This window comes from Oryzias latipes, chromosome 2, assembly GCF_053564925.1.
Source record: "Oryzias latipes strain Hd-rR chromosome 2, Olatipes_Hd-rR_3.1".
Classification (NCBI taxonomy): Eukaryota; Metazoa; Chordata; class Actinopteri; order Beloniformes; family Adrianichthyidae; genus Oryzias; species Oryzias latipes.
The window spans coordinates 1,313,196-1,336,269 of record NC_136238.1 but is presented as its reverse complement, the minus strand read 5'-3'; the positions used below and the strand labels follow the sequence as shown (position 1 = coordinate 1,336,269).

At 60.8% G+C, this 23,074-nt stretch overlaps 1 protein-coding gene across 3 annotated transcripts in view; it reads left to right on the top strand.

Moving 5' to 3' along the window:
• LOC144990071 (uncharacterized) overlaps positions 1 to 22,350 on the top strand; it is a 30,723-nt gene extending 8,373 nt beyond the window's left edge. For all 3 annotated transcript variants that reach the window (XM_078942608.1, XM_078942611.1, XM_078942614.1), the window contains 2 exons: positions 19,899 to 20,480; positions 21,499 to 22,350. In XM_078942608.1, the coding sequence (XP_078798734.1) occupies positions 19,899 to 20,480; positions 21,499 to 22,335 (1,419 nt within the window). In that variant the 3' untranslated portion in view covers positions 22,336 to 22,350. The remainder of the gene's footprint in view (positions 1 to 19,898; positions 20,481 to 21,498) is intronic.
• The last annotated feature ends 724 nt before the right edge of the window (positions 22,351 to 23,074 follow it).

The following is a 23,074-nucleotide window of genomic DNA, read 5'->3' as shown; positions in this document are numbered from 1 at the left end:
CCAGTGTGGGTCATTCACGAAACAGGTCTCGCACACCCTGGCTTCGCAAGGACATCGGAGCTTGACGCCGGCTCTGCTCCTTTGCTTGCTGCCTTTGACCAAGGTCACCAGACACGACAGGCACTTTGCGCACCCCGACCGCTTGTCGACCCTCGCTCTGCCGACCTTGGACGCTCCGCCGACGTAGCTGATCGTGGAAACTCTCCTGTATAGATTCGTAGACTTGAGAGCGGCCTCCACCGAGGCCTTCTGACGCTTTCTTTTACACTCCATCAACAGTTCGACGGGTACCCTCCCTGCAAAGGCGTCGTGAGGGCCCTCTTGAGGAGCCTCCCCCCCTCCTCGCGACATCGTTGACGTAACACCCGTGGCCCCCTCCGCCGTCCGAGGAAGCTCAGTCCACGATGGAAGCGAAGCGGGAGCTGTGCTGCTCCCTGTACAGGGCCTTGGCGCTAGACCCCGTGCCGGTGATCGGCGGCGTGCTGTACGCCCCCGGAACTGAAGGCGTGAGCCTGAGGTCTCTCGGAGAGGGCACGACCAACTGCTCCCACCACAGGTTCAACTTTAGGCATGCAGTAGACGCGTTGCTGCGACATGGCACGAAAGAAGGGCCCTGCACTTGCGCGCAACGGCTTAGCGCGTCCGCGGAACAGCGCTACAGAGGGGGGGACGGCGCAGATGTTCCGAACCCCGAACGCCGCCGACGGGGCGCCACCAAACCGGGCGGGCAGGGCTCCTCCCGCGAAATCGCCAGAGCCCAGTCAGAAGTCCTGTGGGCGTACGAAATGGAGCCGGTGGCAGCGGCGTACAGGTGGCTGATGTGCAACCGGAGCGCGAGATACCCCAAATGCTGCGACTCTGTGTTGGTCTACCAGGTAGACCGTTCCAGGACCCTGCCTCCGGGACTGTACGTGTACAAATCACGCCCATCCCACTTCGGATGCACCGCAGAGAGACCCCTCTGTGTGGTGGACCAGTTTAATTTTCGTGTCCAGAGACGGGGACCGGCTTCGTTGGAGGAAGAGCAGCATTGCTTCGAGAGCGCGCTGCCCAAGGAGATAACCCTGGAGCTCTTCCCGGGCCGCGACAACTTCAGCGCCCTGTACGTGATAGGGCGCGCCATCACGGCACCCACGCCCGAATACGGAAACAGGCTTTTCGGAGAAGCCCTGGCGCTCGACCTGGTGTCTCCGGAGTCATGCGAGAAAGCCGTCGCCTGCAAGCACCACCTGATCGGCATGAGAACGGAGCAAGCCTGCGTGATAGACCTCCGCTGGAACTCATTCGACGTGATGAGCGCTTGCATGAAGGCGGTTCCGAAGATCAGGGGAATGCAGGCGGTGGTCTGGTCCAACCACGTGCCCGACCCTGTGAAGATCGAGTCCGATGTGCTGGCCTGGCTCTTCGGGTACGTCACCGTGCTGCCCGCGGCCGTCCGCAGCGTAGACTACAAAAACGAGACTCTCGGCGTGCGCTACATCATCGTAGACGTGGATGGTTTTTCGGGGACTCTGCCCGAGCCACCCGAGGGTGAAGCCTCCTGCTTCGCGCACACGTACTTCGAGGGAGATGTCGGGCTCGCCGCGGCGGCCATCGGTGAGCTCCCCGAGGCCTCGAGCAGGATGGGCTCCCCGCGGGCAGGATCTCCCGCTTTCTGGTACGAGCTGCCTGCATCCCTGGGCGCCCTGAAGCCCACGCCTTTCAGCAGCGGCTCCAGGTCTCGCCGTGTGTGTGAGCCGCAAGGCTTTCGGGACCAGTTCAGGACCTGGGCTCTCAGGAAGACGGACGGGGCTTGCTGCCTCGCCATAGCCGTTCAACACACCCTGTACTACCGCGCGAGAGACAGAGAGTACAGACTGATGGTAACGCACACAGTGTTGGACGGCGACACCTCGCTGAACATTTACAAACTGTGACGCCGAGTCAAGATGACAGGGGGGCGCTCGTGATGCTTACATGGCGGGCGTCACGTGAGGGATATTAACAGACTTTTTAGACTTTTCTTCGAAGCGCGAAGCGATCCAGTGAAAAGGACGAGGCAAAGTTATAAAAACGCAGTGAAAAAAAACAAAACTAACCGCGTCTGTGACAAATCATAATCATTATCATCATCATCATCATCTGAGTCCTTTCCTCTGTCTCTCACCCCTGCCCAACCATTCCTCTGTGTTATGTTTTTTTTTGTCAGTTGCGCAGCTGAGCCCATGGATCCAAAGGACGGCGTCTCCAAGTGGCTGGTGGCAGCCGCAGCACTGCACGCAGGTGCTCTGGAACTCCACGTCGACCGAGACTGCTTCGAATGCGTCGAAGAGGCCATCTGTTACCTCTGCAATCGGGCTACGTGGGAGATTCCACCGGGGGAGCGGGACCGCCTCGCAGCAGAGCGCAGAGAATACTTCTACCACCCGCAAGACCTAAGGGGCTCGATCGGACTAAGTTCGTTTTTCGTCTCAGGCCAGTGCAAAGATTGTCAGCTGTGCAGAGGGGTGAAAATACGTTTCGAACCAACGTTGTGTCGCCACGTGCTGGAGGTGGAAGATCGCTGCGATAACCGCGCACCGCAAGAAGTGGGGCTGAACCTGCGGCGCTTGGAACACTTGGCCACCCTCCACACTCCGTACTTCGTAATGCTCTTCGTCAGCCTGGCGAAAAGGAGGCGCTACACGTTTTACAGATCCCCCGGCGAGTTGAGGGACGTGGCCAGGCACCTACTTCTAGCGCTAGGTCCCGACGCATCCCGGCGCTCGCCTCACGACCCAGAAGAGGAGCTTCACCTTCATGCCAGCATCCTCAAGCTCTGGTGGAGATATCAGGACAAGCAGAGCACCAGGCTAGGCGTTTCGATTCCCTACTACTTCAACGTGGGCTCGGAGCTGGAGAGCTGGTCGTGGACCCCGTCGACCGACCGCTTCGAGCTGAGGATGCCCGAACCCCTCTACGGCTTCGTGAGGAACCATTGCCTGTTTCACGAGCTGAGGGCCGCGCCCGGACCCGAAATGACGAGCCAAAGGACACAGAGTAAGCCGCTGGTGAGGGTGCGCGAGGTGCGCACCTCGCTCCACGGGGACGTCTCCGTCGTCCTGAGTGTGTTGGTTTCCAACAAACACCTGGAGCAAACCTTGCACGAGGCCGCGAGGGCTTACGGGAACCAATGCAGAGCGAGGCGGAGGGTCAGGCTGAAAGACGAAGGACAGGTCTTTTCGCCGGGGGTCGGGCAGCACTACCCGCAGCTCGATTGCATCGCGCTGGAGCAAGCGGGAGGAGCGGGGTCGACTGTCATGCACGTGGTGACCACGTCGGGGGCCGGGTGGCTGCCGCTCCACAGCTGGCTGAGGGAGACCCGAGGAAAGCAGGTCCGCGACGTCGTGGTCCGCAGAGCGCTGGTCTGCGTGTTGGACTCCCTGAGAGACCTCCGCTCCACCGATCGCCATCCTTGCAGAGTTCTGTACCAGAACGCAAAGGATGACGACTCTCACAGCCGCACCTCCAAGCTCTCATGCGCCTTCGTCATCCACCGACACACAGGGGAGACGATGTCGCTGCTCCCCTTAGTTTCCATGCCCGGGCTTTACAGGGCCTCTGCACTGACCGATGACGAAGACAGTTTTCGTGCCGCGTGCTCCAACTTGGCGCTGAGCGTGCTGCGCGCCGGAGCGCTCCCGGAGGATGGCTCGACAACGGAGGCCGCCATCTCTGAGTTTTGCAGGACGGGCATGGCGGACGCTCACCTCTGGTCCACGGTGCTGGATTGCCTCGGGAGACCGCCGCGGTCCGAAGAGACGGGCCGCTGGCCGCGAACCGCGTGGCTGGGGCCTGGGTCCAGGGATCGCAGCTCTTTGAGAGAGCGGTTCGACTGGTTGACGCGGTGCGACGGGGCCGCAGCGGCGCCCGGGCTCGCCTGCATGATAGAGGTCCTGAAGGAGGACGAGTTGTCCTCGCTGGGACCAGCGAGGAGGACACCGGAGCGCTGTAAGACCCTCGCGGAAATTCTATCTTGCCAGGCTTCGGGACGCGCCCGTGCCACCAGTCCAGCCCGAACCAAGACCGGCAGGAGGAAGCGCAAGAGTAACACGCTGAGCAATCCGCACGTCACAAAAAGCATGACGATGGATCCCTGTCAGCCGCTTTTTCCAGAGGCATCCCAGTCCGCGAGCCAGCAGACGCTGGAAGAATGCTGCGGCCTGGAGCACATTCTGAAGATGAGCAGCGATCTGACAAGGGAACTGGCTCTCTCTCGCGGGTCGTCGAGCGAACCTTCGAGCAAGCCGCGGACCGTGACCTACCTAGACGCGGACGTGAACCCCGTGAACGAGGGCCTCCTCTCTGCGGAATGGGAGAGATTGACAGACTGTGACAGAGGCTGCCACAGTTCGCCCAGTGCCAAGGTCGAAAAGCGGGACGCCCTCGCCGAGCTGCAGGACTTCGGACTTTGCGGCGAGGACGAGGCGAGCTCCCTTCGCTCGACCGGCTCCCTCCACACGGCAGGCTCCCTCCACACGGCAGGCTCCCTGGACTGCATTGTGACAGACAACACTACGAATCTCTTCTTCGCCAGAACTGACATCGACAATTTCCAGAGCACCGACATGGTGTACAGAGTCTTACAAGAGTCCTTTTACCCCGAGCAGAGCACGAGTGCGGACACGACTCTAACCCTTCTTCGCCTAAAATCGGAGGACCCCTTGCCGGAGACGACCCGGTGCGACGGAGAAGAGGCGCTCGTCGCTTCGGGAGGACTCAACCCCTCGGGAAGCGCAGATAGGCAGTTGCTTCACGGCCCCATCCGAATGGAGGACAGTCGCGGCGAGGAGGACAGTCTCAGCTCGGCCAAACGCGAGCGGGTGCATAAGGCTAATTGCATGAGATGGAGGTCCAGAGGGCTCTCGCGGCGGGAGAGGCAACTGTCCGACTGCGCCCGCTTTCACCCCGTCACTTACCTGGTTTCGAGGGACATAACCGATTTGATCAGCAACCTCACCGTGAAACGTCACTCAGAGGAGGACTGCGTCAGCAGGCCGTGCCACGGACTCAACAAGCCGGAGCGATGGGACGCGTGGGGCCAGGGCGCAAAGGACAAGCAAATGCAGCGGGGGCCAGCTGTGTTGGACCTGGTACGCGGATCAATCACTTGCCAAAGGTTTCTGTGGAGGATGGGCAGAGAGTACTCGCACAGGGACGGGGACATGACGAGACGGGGGCACGCCCGGTGCACGAAGCTCTCATGGCCCACAGGGTTTGCCTACGTGCCGGCGGTGGAGCGCACCGTGCTCAACTGCGAGCTCTCGGAGCAGTGGTACTTCACCGTGGACCTCTCCGCTCCGCCGGACCGGGGTTTCAGGCTCACGGAGATTCTCGTGGACAGTTTGCCGAGCTTGTGCAAGGAGGACACGCCACATCTCCTTCGAGTGCTCGGGAAAAAGACCAACTACCTGGGTGCCGTGTGCACCGTCCAGGACGTCCAGGGCTTGATCATACACAGGATTCACATGGCCTACGAGTCTCTGGTGAATCTGCTGGACATGCACACGCGCCTGCAAGTCCACTCCTTTGCTGCACGCACCTTCGCCCTACACTGCGTGACCAAAGACACGGAGGAAATGGCGCTCGGGGTGTTTGTGGGCGAGAGCCCCGGGTCTGTGAACCTCGGGTGCTCCAAGGGGTCACTCGTGTCGTGGTTCTACGACGACAAGGTACTGCTGGCCTACCACGTGCTACAGTGCCTCCTCAGAGTTCAGATCCTTTCCCTGAGGGTTCTCGGCTTCACCATGAAGCGCATACAGCCGGCTCGCATTTGGAGGGTCAAGACGGGATTTAGGGTCGACCTGCTGGCGTGCCTTGTCGACACGCTGTACGTCTGGGACGGGAACGGGCCCGCATGGGGTGCTTTGGAAGGTCTGGCCGCCGTGTGGGAAACCCTCTCCCAGCTAAACCTGCGACAATACGTGCCCGACGCGGCAGCTGACACGCTGAAGCGGGCGTACATCGCCGTTTTCGGAGCGTGCCCGCACTCAGCCTACGGCTCTCCGATGTGCTCAAAGGGCGGCCGCAGTAAGGAGCGCAGCTGCGTGTCGTGGCTCCAGGCCGGGGATATGAGAAACTACTTCAGAGAGTGGACTTTGCCCGAGGACGAGGAGCTCATCCACCAAGTGTACGGGCTGTGCGGCTTTTCCGAAAGAGCCACGGGACCGCGAAGCCCGCTGGAGGACGTGCTGGGTAGAGACGGACGATACGAAATGCTTTCTCTGCCCACGGAACAAGGCTTCGAGGTGCAACCCTACGGCCCGTTTGTCATACGGATACAAAATCAAGTCATCAAGTGGAATCGGGTGATTGTGGTCGAGCCCGCTGTCGCCGGGCCCGTGACCCTCGCTCAGCTCAACCCGTTGGAGAGGTACGACCTGGTCACCAGAGCGCTCGCCGCCGCCTTTGCCAATCAGAACGAAGAACTCGACGGGGAAGGAGTGGTTGGAGACGGGTGGACCTCGAGAGAGTCTGAGCACACGCACGGTGACGGGGCGGGGGAAAGCTCTCTAGGGCTCCCTCAGCGGGAAGAGGACACTCAAAGCAGCATGTACTATTAGGTTTCATCCACTTCAATTTGCTTCAATTTGTAGCGCACGCACCGTCTCTCACTCGGCAACGGGGCAGTGTACCGAATGTTCCTTCTGACTGTGTAGTGACCCGTGTCGCTTCTACCGAGAGCAGTTGCCATGTACCATTTTTGCAGTTTACTTTATCTCGCATGAAGCAAAGAAACTCACCCTCTGACTGCATTGCGGTTGTGTTCATGTACTTGTGTTCATGTACAGTATTTCCAGTGTATTCCTTTTTCACAAAATAAAGAATTCAGTCGTGCACCACAGAATTTGGTATGTCTTTGATTTTTATTTCCATCACCTCATCGAAACAACAAGGAAAAATAAAAAAAAAACATCTGACAGAAAACAGCATAGCTCAGCATCGTAACACTTTGGGTTTCAAGGGCTCGTAATGGTTTCGGGTCCACACGATGTGAGCGCAAGCCCTATCGTAGATCGGGTACGACGTCTCCGTGAGGAGTCCCAAGCGTTTGCCGTGAGCTTCTAGCATGTATTTTACCTCCTGTACACTGAGCCACCTCTTCTCCTCAGACAAGAGTCGCTTCAGCTCAGAGACGTTTTTGGGTCCGTTGATTGTCAGGTACGTCTCTCTGACGTCTGCCCTTTCCGCGTTGAGAAACACAAACTCGGCCGTCCTCGTCACCAGGGACGCGCGGGTTTCCCCTTTGGCCGTGTCATTGAACAGGAGCTGGGCTACGCTGTGGAATCCACAGTAACCGTCCGAAGGAACCTCGATCACATCGAGGTCGTGTAGCCTCGCGTAGGCGCGGAGCGAGCCCGCTCTGTGATTCGGTCCACTCTCGAACAGAAGTTCGATTGGAGTCGTGTGCGGCGGCAGGCCCCTCAGCTGCCACGATGATCCGTCGCATTCCAGAAAGCCCTGCACCCACGAGTTCCCGTGATGGCTGTTGCAAATGTGAAAGAAGGTCCCCTGCGAGCAGACCGTGACGTTGCGCCCGAACAAACCTGCCGCTATGGAGACGACGGGCAGAAACTGTTCCTGCGCTGCGTACATGTCGCCGCACAGGGCCTTTATGTCTTTGCAGGGCCCTAGGCCTGAGGTAGAATTTCTATCGATGATCTTCGAGGCCAAGTGTACAACAACCGCGAGGGCTTCCACCGTCAGGGCAGCCGAGTCCGACTCTCGGCGTCCGTACGCGCCGACGAACATCAGCCAGAGCGCTTCCGCCAGGGTTTTGCACGGGCGCGACGCCGAGCTGCATACGGCAGGTTCTGAGCTCGGCACGGCGTCCCTGCGCGTCTTGGCGAAAGTCGTATTCCACACGTTCGTCAGGCAAGGCTTTCTCAGACTCGGAACCGAGCTCACCCCAACAAAGCCCGGCCATTCGTTCGCGTCCGCGGTTTCGCTGGGAAAAACCTTTTGGTGCGCAAAGCCGAGACTATCTGGAGAGTCCACCACCAGCAGCGTTTCCAGCGTCGACCGAGGGCAGTCACGCTGCGCGAGTGCCGCGCTCGGAACGTCTTGATCTCCGGAGGCGACCGGGGGGTCTCGAGGGGCGCTCTCAGAGCAGGTCGCTACTCGTTCCGTCCCGTCTGCAGTGCCTGGATGGCGAGCGGTCGAATCGACGTACTGGTTCCCTGGTTCCACCTCGTTTTCCCAGCAATCTGGGTCGCTCTGAACAGACATGCTCTCCAGGTCGCGCGTCGCGCAACTGAGGATAGAACCCCAGTCGTCGTCGCTCTCGCTCAGAAACAGGAGGCAGCCGTGCCAGGGGTCTGAGGCTCGAGCGTCGAGGCTCGCCGGAGGAGCCGCGACGGGTCGCTCGTCGCCGCGATCTAAGGCGCCTCTCAGACTGCTGCGAATCCCGTGGGCAATGTCGCCCAGGTAGGCGTAAGGCGGGTCGTCCGGAGACGACTCCGCGTTGCCTAGGCGGGCAGCGAACCACGAGTCGCGTGCCTCGATCGCGCTCTTCACCGTACAGGGAACGACGTTTAGGGCCATGAAGAAAGGCAGCTGAGCCGTGAGCTCGGGCACGTACAGCTGTGCCGCGCGCAGCACGGTTCGAGCATCGAGCAATCCCTCAAACACGATCAGCATGGCTCTCACGATGCTGCGGTCGTTGTACCCGCGGACAGAGTAGCGGCAAGACGGGTCTGGGCCGACGTCGTCCTCTCCCCAGTCTCCTGTCGTGGCGCGTCGGTCGATCTTCAGTTCCATGGCCGCACGCAAGTGCCTGTCTGCGTCCGTTCCTCCCGGGTTGCGAGCCAGAACCTCGAGAGCGCTGGGACGAGAGTGCAGAGCGTTACCGTACACCAGCACGTACCACGCCGCAAAGTACAACAGACCCGCCACGGTGACTCTCACCGCGGACCGGCCGTCCGCCTCTACTCCTCGCCGACCCCGCTCTACTCCTCCAAGGTGACGAGGCGCAGAGAGTCTCAACCCGCTGGCCGCGAACGATAGCGCCAGGGTGGAATTCACAAGCGCGTCGGGTAAGCTTTCCCCTTCGGCCGCGAAGCACGGCAAAACGCCTCTCGCCAAAGCCTCTTGCATCGCCTCCTTTTCGCTCTCACTCGTCAACCCTGCGCGCGTCAAGAGGTCCAGGGGGTCCTCGAAATAACGTTCGTAATGCTCGCGCTCCACAGCGACCCACCCTCCGGAGGCGGTGGACAGAGGCGAGTCTGGCCGCACGAGGTCCTTCACCCGTCGCCATCCTCGCGCCAACGTTTCTAGCGCGTAAGCGGGACTCGGAGACGCGGGCAGAGCCAGGGCCTTGAACAGCTTGTGGCAGGACCTTGTGGGGTTGACAAACACAGGCCAGAACAAGCTGGCGTCAGCCCTGAGCGAGCTGGGTCTAGGCACTTTTAGGCTCAGACGGTAGAGAGCGCACGGCGACACTTTGGGAAAGTGAAGCGCTATGGCGGCCGCTATCGCTTCGGGATCCTGAGCCAGGGCCTCTGTGTGACTGGGGATCTCCGCCAGGGCGACCGGGGTCCCGGAACCCGAGCGACGGAATGTCCTCGGCGCAGGGAGCTCGTACAGCACTTCTCCGGCGGGGGGGACCCGCATGTCCCGCTCCTCGAGGCGATCCCTCGGGTCGAGCCCAGGAGAGACGAAGCCAGTGTTCAGCGCTGCCGTCTCAAACAGTCTGGGGTCCGGCGACACGCTCGTCGTCAGGATGCCTTCTCCCCGGGCGTCCTGATCGTCGAGGAGCATGGGGAGATGATCGTTTGCGTACAGCACCACGATCTTTTCCAAATCCAGCGAGCCGTTTCGCTCGTAGGTTTGAAACGCGACGCAGTGCGCGGCCACCGAAAAAGCCCAAGCGTACATCGCAGCAGCACCCGCTTGCTGGCGCGTCTCGCAGGCCGGCAAATCATCTTCTCCTTCCCCGTTCCCTCCTTCTTCTCCTCGTCTGGGGATTTCTCCTTCTCCTCCACCCCCATCTTCTGATTCTGCAAAGTTTTCCGATACGCAGCAGGCGCCCGAAAGGTCCGTCGCAGGGAACGCGGCTTGCTTCTCGAGCGGAAGGAGGGAATGAACGACCCAGCACAGTTGAATCACGGCCTCGTTGCGGACCAGCCAGTCGCGTTCCCGAGAAGCCTCGACCGCAGCGCACTCCATGAGAAATGCGCAATGGGTAAAAATCACCCGACGGCACTCGGAGCACGACAGCTCCAGCATGGAGCTTTCGCAGCGCCGCACCGCCTGCACAGCGGACCAAGGGGTGTATCCGCAGAGCCTCATCTCCCTCACAATGGCCCGAGCCACGACGCCAAGGTCCTTCGCCTCCCCCGGCTTGCAACAAGGACAAGTCGGGTGGCCCACGAACCTCATCTCACTGTCTGGCGAGCGCGGGACCTCGCGAGCGTCGTAGAACTCCTGAGCCCAGCCCGGTTTCAGTTCGTTGCAGGTGCCACAGTTCCATTTGCGCATAACGAGCCAGTCAGATCTCAAGATCTTGTGAAGAACCGGCGCGAAAGCCACATCGACGAAAAAGGGCCCGAACATCTCGATCCCGACGGTTGCGTGTTCGCCCCGCCTGAGCCACTTGCTGGCGAGGTGCAGCAGGCCATCGTCATTTTTCTGCTCGAGCACAAATCGTTTCAGGTCGGGCAGGTGAGAGCAGACGTGAGCTGCGCTTCGCAACCGGCCGAGTGCCGCCGCACACTGGTCCACCTCTGACAGCCAGGTTCCGTATTCCGCCGCGTCTCTCAGGTGGACGCTGCCACGGATCGAGGCGAGGCAGTTCCGCACCGTGTAGTAATGCGCGGTCTCGTCCCCGTCCTCCGGGTCGATGCCGCGACCGTACCTTGTCTCGTGCGACAGCACGTAGGGGACCATTCGGCCGGACGAAGCCTCCTCGAAGGTGACCGGCCTGACCGAAATGGATGCCGAGACCCCATCAGATTCCTGGTGCACTGGCTTGTACACCAGGGCCCTGCGCAGGAAGCGCGCGGAGGAGCAATGCGGACAGGGGTCATTCCGGCCGTCAGGTTCAGCGTCGACACCGCCGACCGTCAAGTAATCGCAGTCGACGTCCATGGTAAGGGGGGTGGTCGAGTTGGGCCCGCTGCCGGCCGCGTTAAGTATCTCACCGTGTCCCGTCCCACCCCCATAGGCACACCTTCAGAACGCGAAGAAGGAGCCGGCGGCCTCAAGCCGGCGCCTCGATGCCTGGGCCTCCGTGAGCTCACCGCGTGCCTTGCTCAGGCTGAGCTCCAGAGAGCCTTCGTTCCTCACGACCTTTCTCAACTGAGATCAGTAGGGATCTCTCGTAAAGCAGGCTCTTGACGGAGATGTTGCCGATTCCGATTAGGCTCTCGAGAACCGCCAGGTCGCTCCTGATGTCAAAGTAGGCGTCGTTCAAGTGAAAATCCCAGCTCCACATGCCGGAGCCTGCCTCGTCAAGAAGCTCGCGCACGTCTTCCACGTGCCCTACGAGGACCCTGTCCCGAGCTTCTGAGCTTCGAGGTCTGGCTCGGGAAAGTTCGCCGTCCAGCATCCTGAGCGTCCGGGCGCAATCGTCCCCGACGCGCCTGGGCACCAGCAAAGACGCCTTGACAAGCAAGCGACCCACGTACGCTCTTGCCTCGCTCCACGGCTCGCCGTGGCTCACCCCGGGTCTGTCCCGCACGATTTCCACAAATTCCAGCGGCGTAACATCCCTGGAAATCTTTGCGCACATCCCCCTCCACACCTCCATGTATCTCACGTACAGGTCGGTGTAGCGCTCCAGGATCATCCGCAGCGCCTCGCCGTCCGTGTAGCAGGAGTTCAGCGCTTCGCACACGGTCGCCGCCGCCGACGCAGACTCTCGACAGGACTCTCCCTGCCCGGACTCCCCACGCGTGCGATCGTGAGTCCTCCTCGCGGAAAGGCGGACCATTTCTCGGACCAGGTTGTTACGGCCCAGAGCAGCTTGAACCATGAAGTGCAGGCGTTCGTCGCCCGTGTCGACCCTCAGCTCGGGATACCTCTCCAGCACGGTTCTAAAGCCCAACATGAGCTCGGACACCGTTTTCGTGTAGCAGCCCAAGGTCCGACTGTAGCTCTCGGCAGCGGACTTGCAGTGGGCGTCGTAGGCTTCGCACTTGAGGCACCGGGCAGGCCCTTGTGGTGGATCTCCCGGACCGAGGCCTCCGTCGCTCAGAGAGTCTTCGCGCCGGCGTCTTTCCCGTCTCACGGGTACCCAGGAAATGCTGTACTCGCGTTTGTCCGCGGGTTCGCCCTCAGGTTCGCCTTCGCTGCCTTGAGAGTGCACAGACATGCTCTCTTCGCTTTCGCTGCGCCTCAGGTTCACTAAGGACCTCTCGGATGGAGAGTCCAGATCGAGCGACTCGCCTTCTGTGTACATTTCTACGTCGTCTTGTGGGAACCTTCCGGCTCTGCGCTCGCCGCGCTCCCCTCCGCTTGTCTCACGCTCCCTGCGTTCCACGCTCTCCCTCCGAGCCCTTTCCTCATACCTCCGAAACGCAGACTCCACAGCCTGGACCAGCGTTGCCTGCTGCGATCCGCTGGCATGTCCGGCGGCCCGGCTCCACGCGGAGCAGAAAGTCGCGGTCATGTCCATGGGGTAGAAGCCTTCGGGAGCAGCTCCCTCGAAGCCCGTTTGCCTCCGAAACGTTTGGGAGGGGGCCGTTCGGGGCCAATCGTCCGCATGTGTGATAAGTACATCTGCTACATCTACGCGTGCCTCTGCGCTGGCAAAGCGGAACTCTCGGACGACGAGCTGGCCTACCTGTTCGGGACACGGGGTCGAAACCTGCGAGCCCGCCTTCATCCGCAGTGGCTCGAAGGCTACCGTTTGAGGTGCCGCCACGCATACGAGCAGGAACGTCGGCGGCGCCTGCGCCAGAGCCCCCTGAGCTCCTCGTCGACGCTTTATGCGACGCGGCTGGGTGACGGTGCGCTGATCACCGCCGACGAGGATGGAAGACTGCTGAGCATCCAGCGATTCGCGGAGCCCCGTCCTCCCAGGAGGCTGCGGCCCGCAGACAGCGCATTCGCCGTGTTCAGGGAGACCCTGTCTGTGTTCTCGGATGTGGCCTTCAGGGCGCTCGCAGGCGGTGGGGCCGAGCCCGCTTTGGTGATCTCGAAGCGCTCAGAGATCGAATCGGGCGGCTCTTCCCACTGGTGGCCAGAAACGAGCGTGGGCTACGAGGTCGAGGAGAGGGACGTGAGCGGAGCCGAGGTCGTCCCGGGTATCATCTACGCTTCAGATGGCCTGTCGCTCTACCAGGTGGTGTCTTCTTGGAAGGCTCGCGTTTGCCTCGTCTTCTCGCCCGACTGCCGCGAGGAGGTTGTCCGCACGCTCTGCGCCCTTGCCTTGGGCGACTGCGGGCTGGGGACGCGGTTCGCCCTGCGGTGCGTGCTACCCGGAGAAGGCGACCGCGCGTTCGACCTGAGGGAACTGGAGCCTAAAGATCCTTGGTTCCCGGGGCCCGCGCTAGGCCCCGGCGCCAGCGGGAGGCAGGGATTTCTACGGGAACTGGACGGAACGGCGGAAAGTCGCCACGGCGCATTCTCCGGCCTTGCGGCTCTGAGGGAGGTGATCTCCACGCCACTGGCGTTCTCGGTGCTCGCCGAGAACGACCACGTCGCCGTGCTGAGGCACCTTCTCAGGGATGCTCTGGTGATCGTGCCCAAGTCGAGTCCGAACGCCAGAAGGGGCACGGGCCGCCAGGACACTGCAGGTGTGAGCAGAGGCGGGAAGACGACAGCACGGGAAACCCGGGAGGCCGAAAGCAAAAGCGAGAGCAGATTGAGGACGAGGACAGCTGCGGAAGGCCCGAGCGGACGGCTCACCGAATGGTTTCCCAGCGGGCACTCTGTGCTGGAGATCGAGACAGGCGCGCCAGGGGCGCCCCGCCTGCTGATATCCTCGCCGAAGGTCGTCCGAGGGAACTCTAGATCACCGTCTGCAAGCAGGACGCCCACGTTGCGTGTCTACAGGACCCCTCGGTACAGCGGTGTCATGCCGCAGGGCTTCAGGTCAGAGGCGTACCTCTTCGATCGGGCCGTGTGTCTGATCCCCGGGGGCATGGACGTGATCGCTCCTCCTCAGCTCGACGGCGCGAGCTGCGCGGCAGTGCTGTACGCGCTGGAAGTCTTCGCGAGGCTGGCGGGCCCAGACGTACCGACGAGCCTATGGTTCTCGGGGCCCTTGGAGTGGACAGAGGCGCGGGCACTGGTCCTTTCTTACCTACGCATGGAAAACGCGGGCTTCGAACGAGGTTCCAGGGAAAGCAGCATTCGCTTCGAGGCGAGCGACTGCTCCATTCTGTCGAAGCTCAGGCAGATCGTGTCAGAGCACGTACCTGGCACCTGTCCTCGCCTAGCGAGTCTTGGGCCGTCCGAGTCGCCCGAGCGCCCGATGCACGAGGATTTGGAGGGGGACCTGGCTCTGCTGCGGGGCACCCCGAGCAGGGCGCCGCTCTCGTACGCCAGGGGCATCAAAGAGGCAGATCCGCCGGCCCGCGTGGATTCTCCGTCGATCTGCGAGAGGACCACGGGCCACATCGTCCTTTTCGGGAGGGGGCTCGGGCCGAGCTCTCGTTTCAAGTGGGTCACGATAGGCATACGCACGCTGGGGCCCGCCGACTTGAACATACTGAGGGTCTGCGGGGTGTTTCACTCGAGACGCGGCCGTCACAGGGCCCTCCTGAAGATTCCCGACACGCAGGGCGTGCGCCCGGGCTCCCGCGCATCAGGTGGCGCCCGTTGCACGAGGCTCACCGAGGACTTGCGCGAGATCGCCGCCTCCTCGACTATCCCGCTGCCCGACTGCTACTTTCAGCTGAATTACGCCCCGGAGACTATCGCGCTTCTGGTCGAAAGGTCCAAAGGGGTCATACCGGTGAGACACCCTGGCAACTTGGTGCTGCATTCCGAGCCCAGGACCCTAAGGGCCGCAGCGATACGGGGCGATCCCGGCCTGCACGTGCTCGTCAGCGCACCCGAGGACGCCGAACCATCGGAGGAGCAGCAGGAGACTCTGCGAATGCGCAACAAAGATTCGCTCATGGCCTTCTGCGAAATGAACGGAGTGCCTGGGGGGATACGAGGCCCCGAGACCTGGAAGGACCCCTCGCCGTGGTCAAAGAGACAGCCAGGATCGTTTTGCTCAAAGGTGGCCGAGCTGAAGTTCAGGTGGGAGTCGGGAACCGAAGCGCCGCTTGAAGCGCCAGCTCGAGGACCTTGCGAATGGCTTCCCCGTCTACGTTCGAGCCCTCCGAGATGGCAGAGGAGCCCAGACGGTCGACTCGTGCTCAAGCGAGACAGGTTTTGGCATTCGGTGGACACAAAGGCGTCGCTCGTCGAGATGAGGCGCCGAGCTGCCTCCCTGACGCTCAATGCAGAGGCGGGAAATGCACAGGTGCAGACCGAGAGAGCTGAAAACGATGAAGACGAACGGGTAGAAGAGGAGGATGAAGAAGAAGAAGAAGAAGACCAAGATCTAGAAGGGGTAGCTGTGGATGAAGGAGAATAAGGAGACCCTGCGGTACCAACGCCCGCGCCCCTGAGAGTAAAGTGCGACTTTCGAGAGAAAAGCCTTTCGAGTATCCTCACGTTGAACTCTCGACTGGAAATCGAATTGGTTCCAGACGTCCCTGCCGTGGAGGGCCACGTTTTTTTCGCACCCGCTCCCAACCCGGCCTGGAAAAGGCATTTCGATCTGACGGAAAGAGGCAAGCTCGTACGCTATTACAGACCCTGTTCGTTTTCACCCCTGACGTATCACGTTCACACCGTTTTGACGTTCGGCTGCGGCCTCAGGCCAGTGTTTGAGCACGGATCGGCAGACCCGGCGGGGGATAAGATCTTGGACCTGGTCCTTTGCGCTCTGGCGCTGGGCAACGTGCTATCGACGGACGCGCCCCCGGGACGGTTCAGTGTCACGCTGGTGGTGCGCGGAGGCAGAGGGGAGATGCTGAAGCGCGCCCGAGAGCTCTCCCGTTGCGTGATCGTGACGAAGGCAGGGGCCTACGAGTTCGAAGAACTGCCCGAGAGATTGGACCGCGAGTTGGCCGCATCGCCGTCCTCGTCGAGCTACGGGGCGCGACCCGTCTACGGCGAACCCAGGCGGTTCCTCTCAGAGAGCGGAGCGGCCACGTTCGCTCAACTAACAACCCTCTGGCCTCAGGCGGGGCTCAGGTCAGACGTGAAGCACCCGTCGTGTTCGGGGGACCCGCGATGGATAGGACTCATGGTTTGTCTGGCCGAGTGGCAAGGTCACCGGCTCGTCGCGAACGCGCTGGTTCCGGGCGCCCTGGAAGCCCTGATGGCTCCAGAGATGAAGCGAGAGCCGTGACGGCTCGGAGGTCCGTGGCCGAGCTGTACGACAGAGCCTGTGCGGCGCGCCTGCTGGGCCACGCGGACGCAACGCTGCTAGAATTCGCGAGGACTTTCTCCGAGCCCCGCACGGCCGCCTCGACCCCAGCGGACCCGGGCGGAGAGCGAGTGAACGAGTTCACCCTGTGGCTCGCGGTGCGAGGCATAGAAGAAGGAGAAGCCATCGCCAGGCGGCCGGGCCAACCCCTCACGTTCTCCGAAGCCCTGGAGGTGTACGCGAGGCTGAGCAGGGAGTTCGGCACAATCTCGACCGAAGAGTCGTTGCTCGCGCTGGACTCTCTCAGGGACTTTTTCGCGTTGGTGCTGCGCTACCCAATGATTCCGAGGCTGGTCGCAGACACCAAGGAGTGCCCTGAGTGCTATTTCGAAACCGTCATTACCCTGGACACTTGGGAAGAAACCAGGAGAATGTTTTCCTGCTGCCACTTCACGCTGAGGCACGAGGGCGCGGAGCCCCCCGTCGACCCGGACTCTGCCGCGTCGGCCGCGCTGGACTTGGGCAACAGCGAAGGCTTCGGGGAGGTGGCCGGGGCCAGGCCGAGCGGAGGCGCGTTTCCCGGGACGGAGCGGCCCGCGGAAGGTACGGGTGGTGGCCCGAGGTCCGTGAGGTTCCTCGAGCAGCTGGAGTCGATCAAGCGGCGGGACGAGATGGACAAACAGATAGCCCTAGGGAAAGAAGTGGTTCATCAGCTCCGATCGTACGTGCGCACGCTGGAGGAGCTGGAAGCCCCGAGGTACCTGAGCACCCATCCCGTGCGCTGGCTGCACCGCTTTTACGGTTCGCTGAACAGGAGCCGAGAAAGGGCCAGGCTCCTGGCGACGCGTTGCCCCGACCCGGCGAGGGAGGACTATCGCACGCGAGCGGGCCTCGAGGTGGAGCAGCTCAAGCTCTCTTTGGCCTCCGTTGCCTCAACGGGTACCAATGACAAACTGCTCTCATACGTGTGCATGGCCTCGCTGGACCCTGTCCGCAGATACACGGACAGGTACAACGGGACGGCCGAGAGGATCGTTCTGTTCAAGCACCTGGTGGCGTCGGGGCTGTCGGTGGAGACCTCGTGGAGCCTGGTGAGGAGCGTGTCTCGGGTAGCGAAGGTTCCGCTGATCGGAGCGACTTTGAGCGAGGGAGTGGACAGACAGCTAAAACACACGACAAGACCCACGCCCTATAACAGAAAGATCGCTTCTCTGGTCTGGCTGTTCGCTCACATCACATCGTACTGCACACTGCGCAAGCTTCCTCATGGATACGTGCTCATGGGAGACTCGCCCAAGGAACTGTCTCGGGACGGGATCTACGTGTTTGATGACGACCACGTTGGATTCAGGCTGTCTGCGAGAGGACAAAGAGGATCGGACTCGGCCCAACCCGTGGCCTCAGCCCACGTGCCCTTCGAGCGCATCGCGGAACTGCTTGCGATGCGAAATCGCGTTTGTGAGATTTTTCGCCGATAGGCTGGCGAGGGCCAACCCAGAAAGCTCGTGCGACGCTTTGGTGCGATTCGGACACGCGCCGTTGACCGGCCTGGTCAACCTCCAGTGGAAGAGGGAGGCGCTGCAGAAGCTCAAATCGGATCGTGCTCTGCGATTCTTAGAGCTGCCTCTGGAGAGCGCGGCCCTACGGGAGCAGGACGCGTCCGGCCACGTGGAGACGAGAGAGGCGAAACGCGCGAGGCGCAAAGGGGTGGAATGGAAGAGACCTCTGTGCTCCAAGCGAAAGAAAGGGAGGAAACTGAAAGAGAAGAGATATGGGGATGTCTAAGGCCCTCCTGTGTCTTTGTGCTGCTGTGGAACGTGTGCGAGTTGCTGGTTCTATGTTTGTTGTTTTGTTTTGTTTTTTGTTTCGTTGTCTTTCGTTTCATCGTTTCTTTGTATCATTGGGGTGACATGGTTGGGAAAATAAAGCCGATACACCAAACCTGAATTTGAACAAGCGCTGTTTTGTTTTTTTTCCGCTCTTTTCTTAAGGGGGGATGAAGGGGTAGAAAAGATGGCAAGGCATGCAAACCAACACATCAGACACATTTTCGTTGGAGATTTTATTGAAGGTAGCGTAGGTACAACACAGCAGAGAAACAACAGCCTCGAGGTACAATGTTCAGCGTGAGATGCGAAGACATCGAACGAAAGGTAGCATGTCGTCATCCCACGCGGATTTGTCTGGATCGCTGCGACGAGGGCGACTCGTCGCTCACGCGGATTCTCTTCTCCTCGACCCTGCCTCTGTGGACCTCGTAAAAGCCCGCCGGAGAGGGCATCCCCCTTTTGCCTCGGGAGTGGCATCGGAGCGCGTTTCCATTTTCTCCGAGCGAGGCTCGGACTGGCTCGCGGCCCTTACTGTGGCCGGGAGGCATTTCAGCTCGCTGCTCTGACCCGATAGAGAAACGTAGTCGTCCAAGGCGGCCTTCACGACCAGTGGCAGGAGTCTACCCGGGTCGGCGTCGGCGAGCGCTCTCTGAAACTGAGGCCATTTCACGTGCAGGTGGACGTTGGTAGAGAGCATGGACCACTGGTTGTGCCTGGCGAGGGTCTTGTCGAAAAACATGAGCACCAGGGTCCTGTTGTCGAACATTTCGCTCAGCACGGCGAGTTTTAAGTAAGGGAAGAAGCAAAGAGAGGCCATGATCACCAGAGTGTAAAAGCCGTCTCTCCTCGAGTGCTTGTCGCTTTGCTTGTTCACCATTTTCTTCACGAAGCGCTTGATCCTAGCTTCGGGTGAGCAGAAAAGGGTGGACACGGCGGCTGCGCTTTTGAGAGCGGCGTCCCTCACGGTTCCCAGATCTCCTAGGTCCGCTCGGACCCGCTCGCCGACGGTCCGGAACTCGATACAGCCCGCGAGCCTGAACACTCGAGATGTCCATCGGCAGCGCTGCGACGGGACTTGACCCTCTCCGCGCTCAACGGTCCGGTACTCATCTGCAAATTCCCGCGTGAGGATGGTGGAGAAAAGTGCAATCATGGCCGGCAGGCAGGATTTCAGTACCCGCGCCGATACGCCGCACTGGTCTTCGACCCACGGACCTCCGCGAGGTCCGCCCGTCCGCGGGTCAACTTCCAATGCTCCATAGCCCACCGTCGCCTCCGTCCCAGAGTACCAGGGCCCCCTGAAGTCAGGGTCCTCCCTGCGAAATGCGGCTAGCCCCACCACGGGGCAGGAAAATTCCCCCGACGCCGAGGCGTAAGAAACTCGGGCGGCCATAGCCCGCACGAGGGCGCAGTCGAATCCCGAGCACGAGTGCTTGCTGAGGTGCGCTGAGCATACGTAACAGCCCGGGATGTATCGGTCGTCAAAAGCGCATTCCTCCTCCACGCAGTGGCTCACCCACTGCGGATCGTCTATTAATTCTGAAGGCCAGCGGTCCATCGGCGCTTCCCTTAGCGTCTCTCGATTCTCCTCCTCTCCCTTCGTATTTCCTTTCTCTGTGTTCTTCTCCTTTCCCTTTTCTTTGTTCCTTATCAATTTTTATTGCCTCTCTTCACAGGCGAGCAGGGGACAGAGCGCCGACCTCATCCTGGTGGACGAAGTAGGCTTCGTGAATTCCAAGGTGCTTCTGGCCGTCCTGCCCAACATCGCGTTCAGAGGACGGAAACAGGTTCACATCACCAGCCACGTCAACAACACGCCTTGGCTGAACAAGGTCACGGACATCCGCGACGACCGGGGAGGCCCCGCTTACCACGTGGTGTCTCAGAGTTTCAAATGCGCATACCACGAAAGGGATCCGGGGCTCACCTGCTGCTGCCTCGGCGTCTACTGCCCGCAACACATTTCGGTGGACGGGCAGCTCAAGGAGCTCATGAACATGGTCTCACCCAAGGGTTTCGAGAGCGAGGTCACAGGCAGCAGCAGCACTTCGTCCGAGGACATCAAGACCGACACCACAGTCCCGTTCGAGGCTTCCGTCATCAACAGGTTCCTGTCCAACAACTGTTGGGCCCTGGAAGACGTGGCCCGATCGATCGTGACCAAGGCTTACTTGTGTCTGGACCCAACCTTCGGGGGAGGTTCCAGGTCCTGCGCCGGAGTGTGTTGCGCCGTGGAGATCGCTGGAGGCAAGCTAGTGGTAGGTCTCCCGCCCACGATCGGCGCCTTCCTCCTCTGTCCCCCCTAAACCGGACACCAGAAGATCTCTAAAAACGTACCCGTAATCGGGAGCCGGCCCGGGAAGAGCTCGCTCCTGGGGCCCGGGCTTCACGTCCATCAGGGTGCAGATGTACGCGCTCACGCGGTTCTCGTCCTGCACGCTGAGGGAGGTCTCCGCGTCTGGCACGGAGCACGAGATGAGCTCCAGGGCCTGTTCCCAGACCCCGCACTCGCAACTCCCCACGCTATGCCCCGACAGCTCCATCAGCCAGCCCGTAATGGCGAGCGCCACCACCGTGTGCAGAGAGGCCACGTTCCGGGAGCTGGCCTTTACCAGGGCCAGGTACTTTAGGGGCCCGCCGCGCACAGACTCTGCAGAGGCGAAGGCAGAGAGAACCATCTCCTCGTGCCCACGCCACTCATGCTGGCTCATGCAATCGTGCACAAAACGTCTCGGCACGCTGTTTCCGAGGGCAAGGGTCACTGCCTCCGAAAGCTCCACGGGGACGCGCGGGGCCGAAGCCAGAGCTTCTCGTCCCGAGTGCTCGTTCCTCGAACTCAGCACGTAATGAGAGACGAGCGAGTCTGTCACCAGTATCCTCGCGGGCGAGAACGACACCACCTGACTGTACGCCGTCCTCAGTTGCCCGATGTCCATCTCGACGAACAGGTCCATGTTGCGGCGGAACGAAGCGAGGGCTACCATGAACTCGTACCGGGAGAGTAGCAGCTCCCACGGCATGCTCATCAGGCTCAAGAGTTGTCTTCGAGCCCTGCGGCACGCGGGGTAGAAAGACATGTTGACAAAGCGTAACCTTAGTCTTACTCGAAAGGGTGATATTGCAACAAGTGATGATGATGATGATAATGATGATGATGATGATGATGATGATTAAGAAGCTGAATGTGATCGTGTTGAGCGCCCAGCGGTTTCCTATGTGCAATTCGTTTTTCGCCACAAAGTACCTAAACCCGCTTTCTCCCCCGTCTCTTTGCAGATCATGTCACTGGACGAGCTGGAGATACGTGACCTAGATCAAGTCACCAGGGTGTACGCGGCCCTATTGAGCGCTCACGTCAGGCTGCTCAAAGTCCTTTTGCCCTCAGCGCACTGGAAAGAGGTGCCGGTGGTTGTGGTGTTTGAGCAAAACACCTACGTGAATGCGCTGGCCGACCTGAAGGAGCTGCTCGAACACGCTCTGGCACGCGCTGGCTTCAGGGTGCTCTTTTACAGCAAGTGGTCCCAGGTCAACTCCAGGTACATGCTGGGGAAACACGTCAGTGCCAAGACCAAACTGGCCATGGTGCTCAGCACCGTGTCCGCCATAGAGAGGGACGATCTGGGCTACTGTGAGTGCGTCATGTCCCTCGGCTGGGCCGTGCTGGCCGAGGCTGTGGGGAAGGGCAGAGCCGTGGAAGCCACCCTGGGCGTCTCTCGGGGCGCCGGCTCCAGCACGAGAACCGGCTCCTCCATGGCCGTGCACATGTACAGGAGGTCGAGGAGCGGTATCAATTTGGCCACGGACGCGACCGCTCGAGCTCTGGAGATCCGAGACACCAGCTCCCTACCCGACAGCAGGTTGGCCGACAGGTTGCACGCAGAGCACGGGAAGCGGCTCTTGGGCAAACTGAGGGAAGAAATGGCTACCGTCTCGATCAAGGAGTCAGCCAAGGGCGGCGGGGGGACCGTGGTCACCGGAGGCAAAAAGTCCAAGGGGGGCGAATACACCAGGGACGACGTGCTCTCCGCGTTTCTGCTCCTTTGCCACACAAGAGACGAGATTCACGGGGGAGAGAGCTCCGTCAGAATATGCGGAGAGGTTCATTGTACGTGAAATGCAGCTGTGCTTTGTTTTGTTTCACCTCAATAAAATGAAAAGGGAAAAGGCTCAAACGCTTGCTGTTGCCGGTGGTCACGTTTCTTTATTTCATTTTATGTCCCCCATTTCAAACTCCCGGCGTCAGGGTTTCGAACCCATGCTCTTCCTAAACCTTTCACTGCACGAGCGTCGGGAGCTCTCGACAAACCCAAGCACACTGGTTATCAGATAGCAGAACCTTTATTGAGTCTTGTAAGATAAAGATGGTAGCGAAAATGTGAACAGACACACACACACAGCAAGCAGAACTTCAATCGTCGTCTTCAAACACGACGCCTTTAGGCTCAGAGAAGAGGGGGAAGGAACCCGGATGGAACCAGTATCCATCTTCGTCGATGGCCAGGCCCAGTCCTCGCATGTGGTCTACGACGTCTGGGTGGTGCCACCGGAGTGCTGGGTCGTAGTGATCATAATCTTCGATGCTGCTGTCTTCCTCATCGTCATCGGAGGAGCTGTAGATCTCGCTTCCCGATGAATCGGACGGGGGCTCGAAATCGATCCGCGGCTCTGCGATCCCAGGGTTCGACGAGAGCTGGAGGTAAAGGACGCTGTCCGGTTCGGCCTCAGTCTCCCCAAGGCCCGAATCGCCGTCGTGCTCCGAGCGGGCCATCTGTCTGGGCGAGAATACGGGAACAACACCGTCTCCTTTGGGACTGCGGGCCGTGGTGAACGATTCAGTGTCCGTTGTGATCGT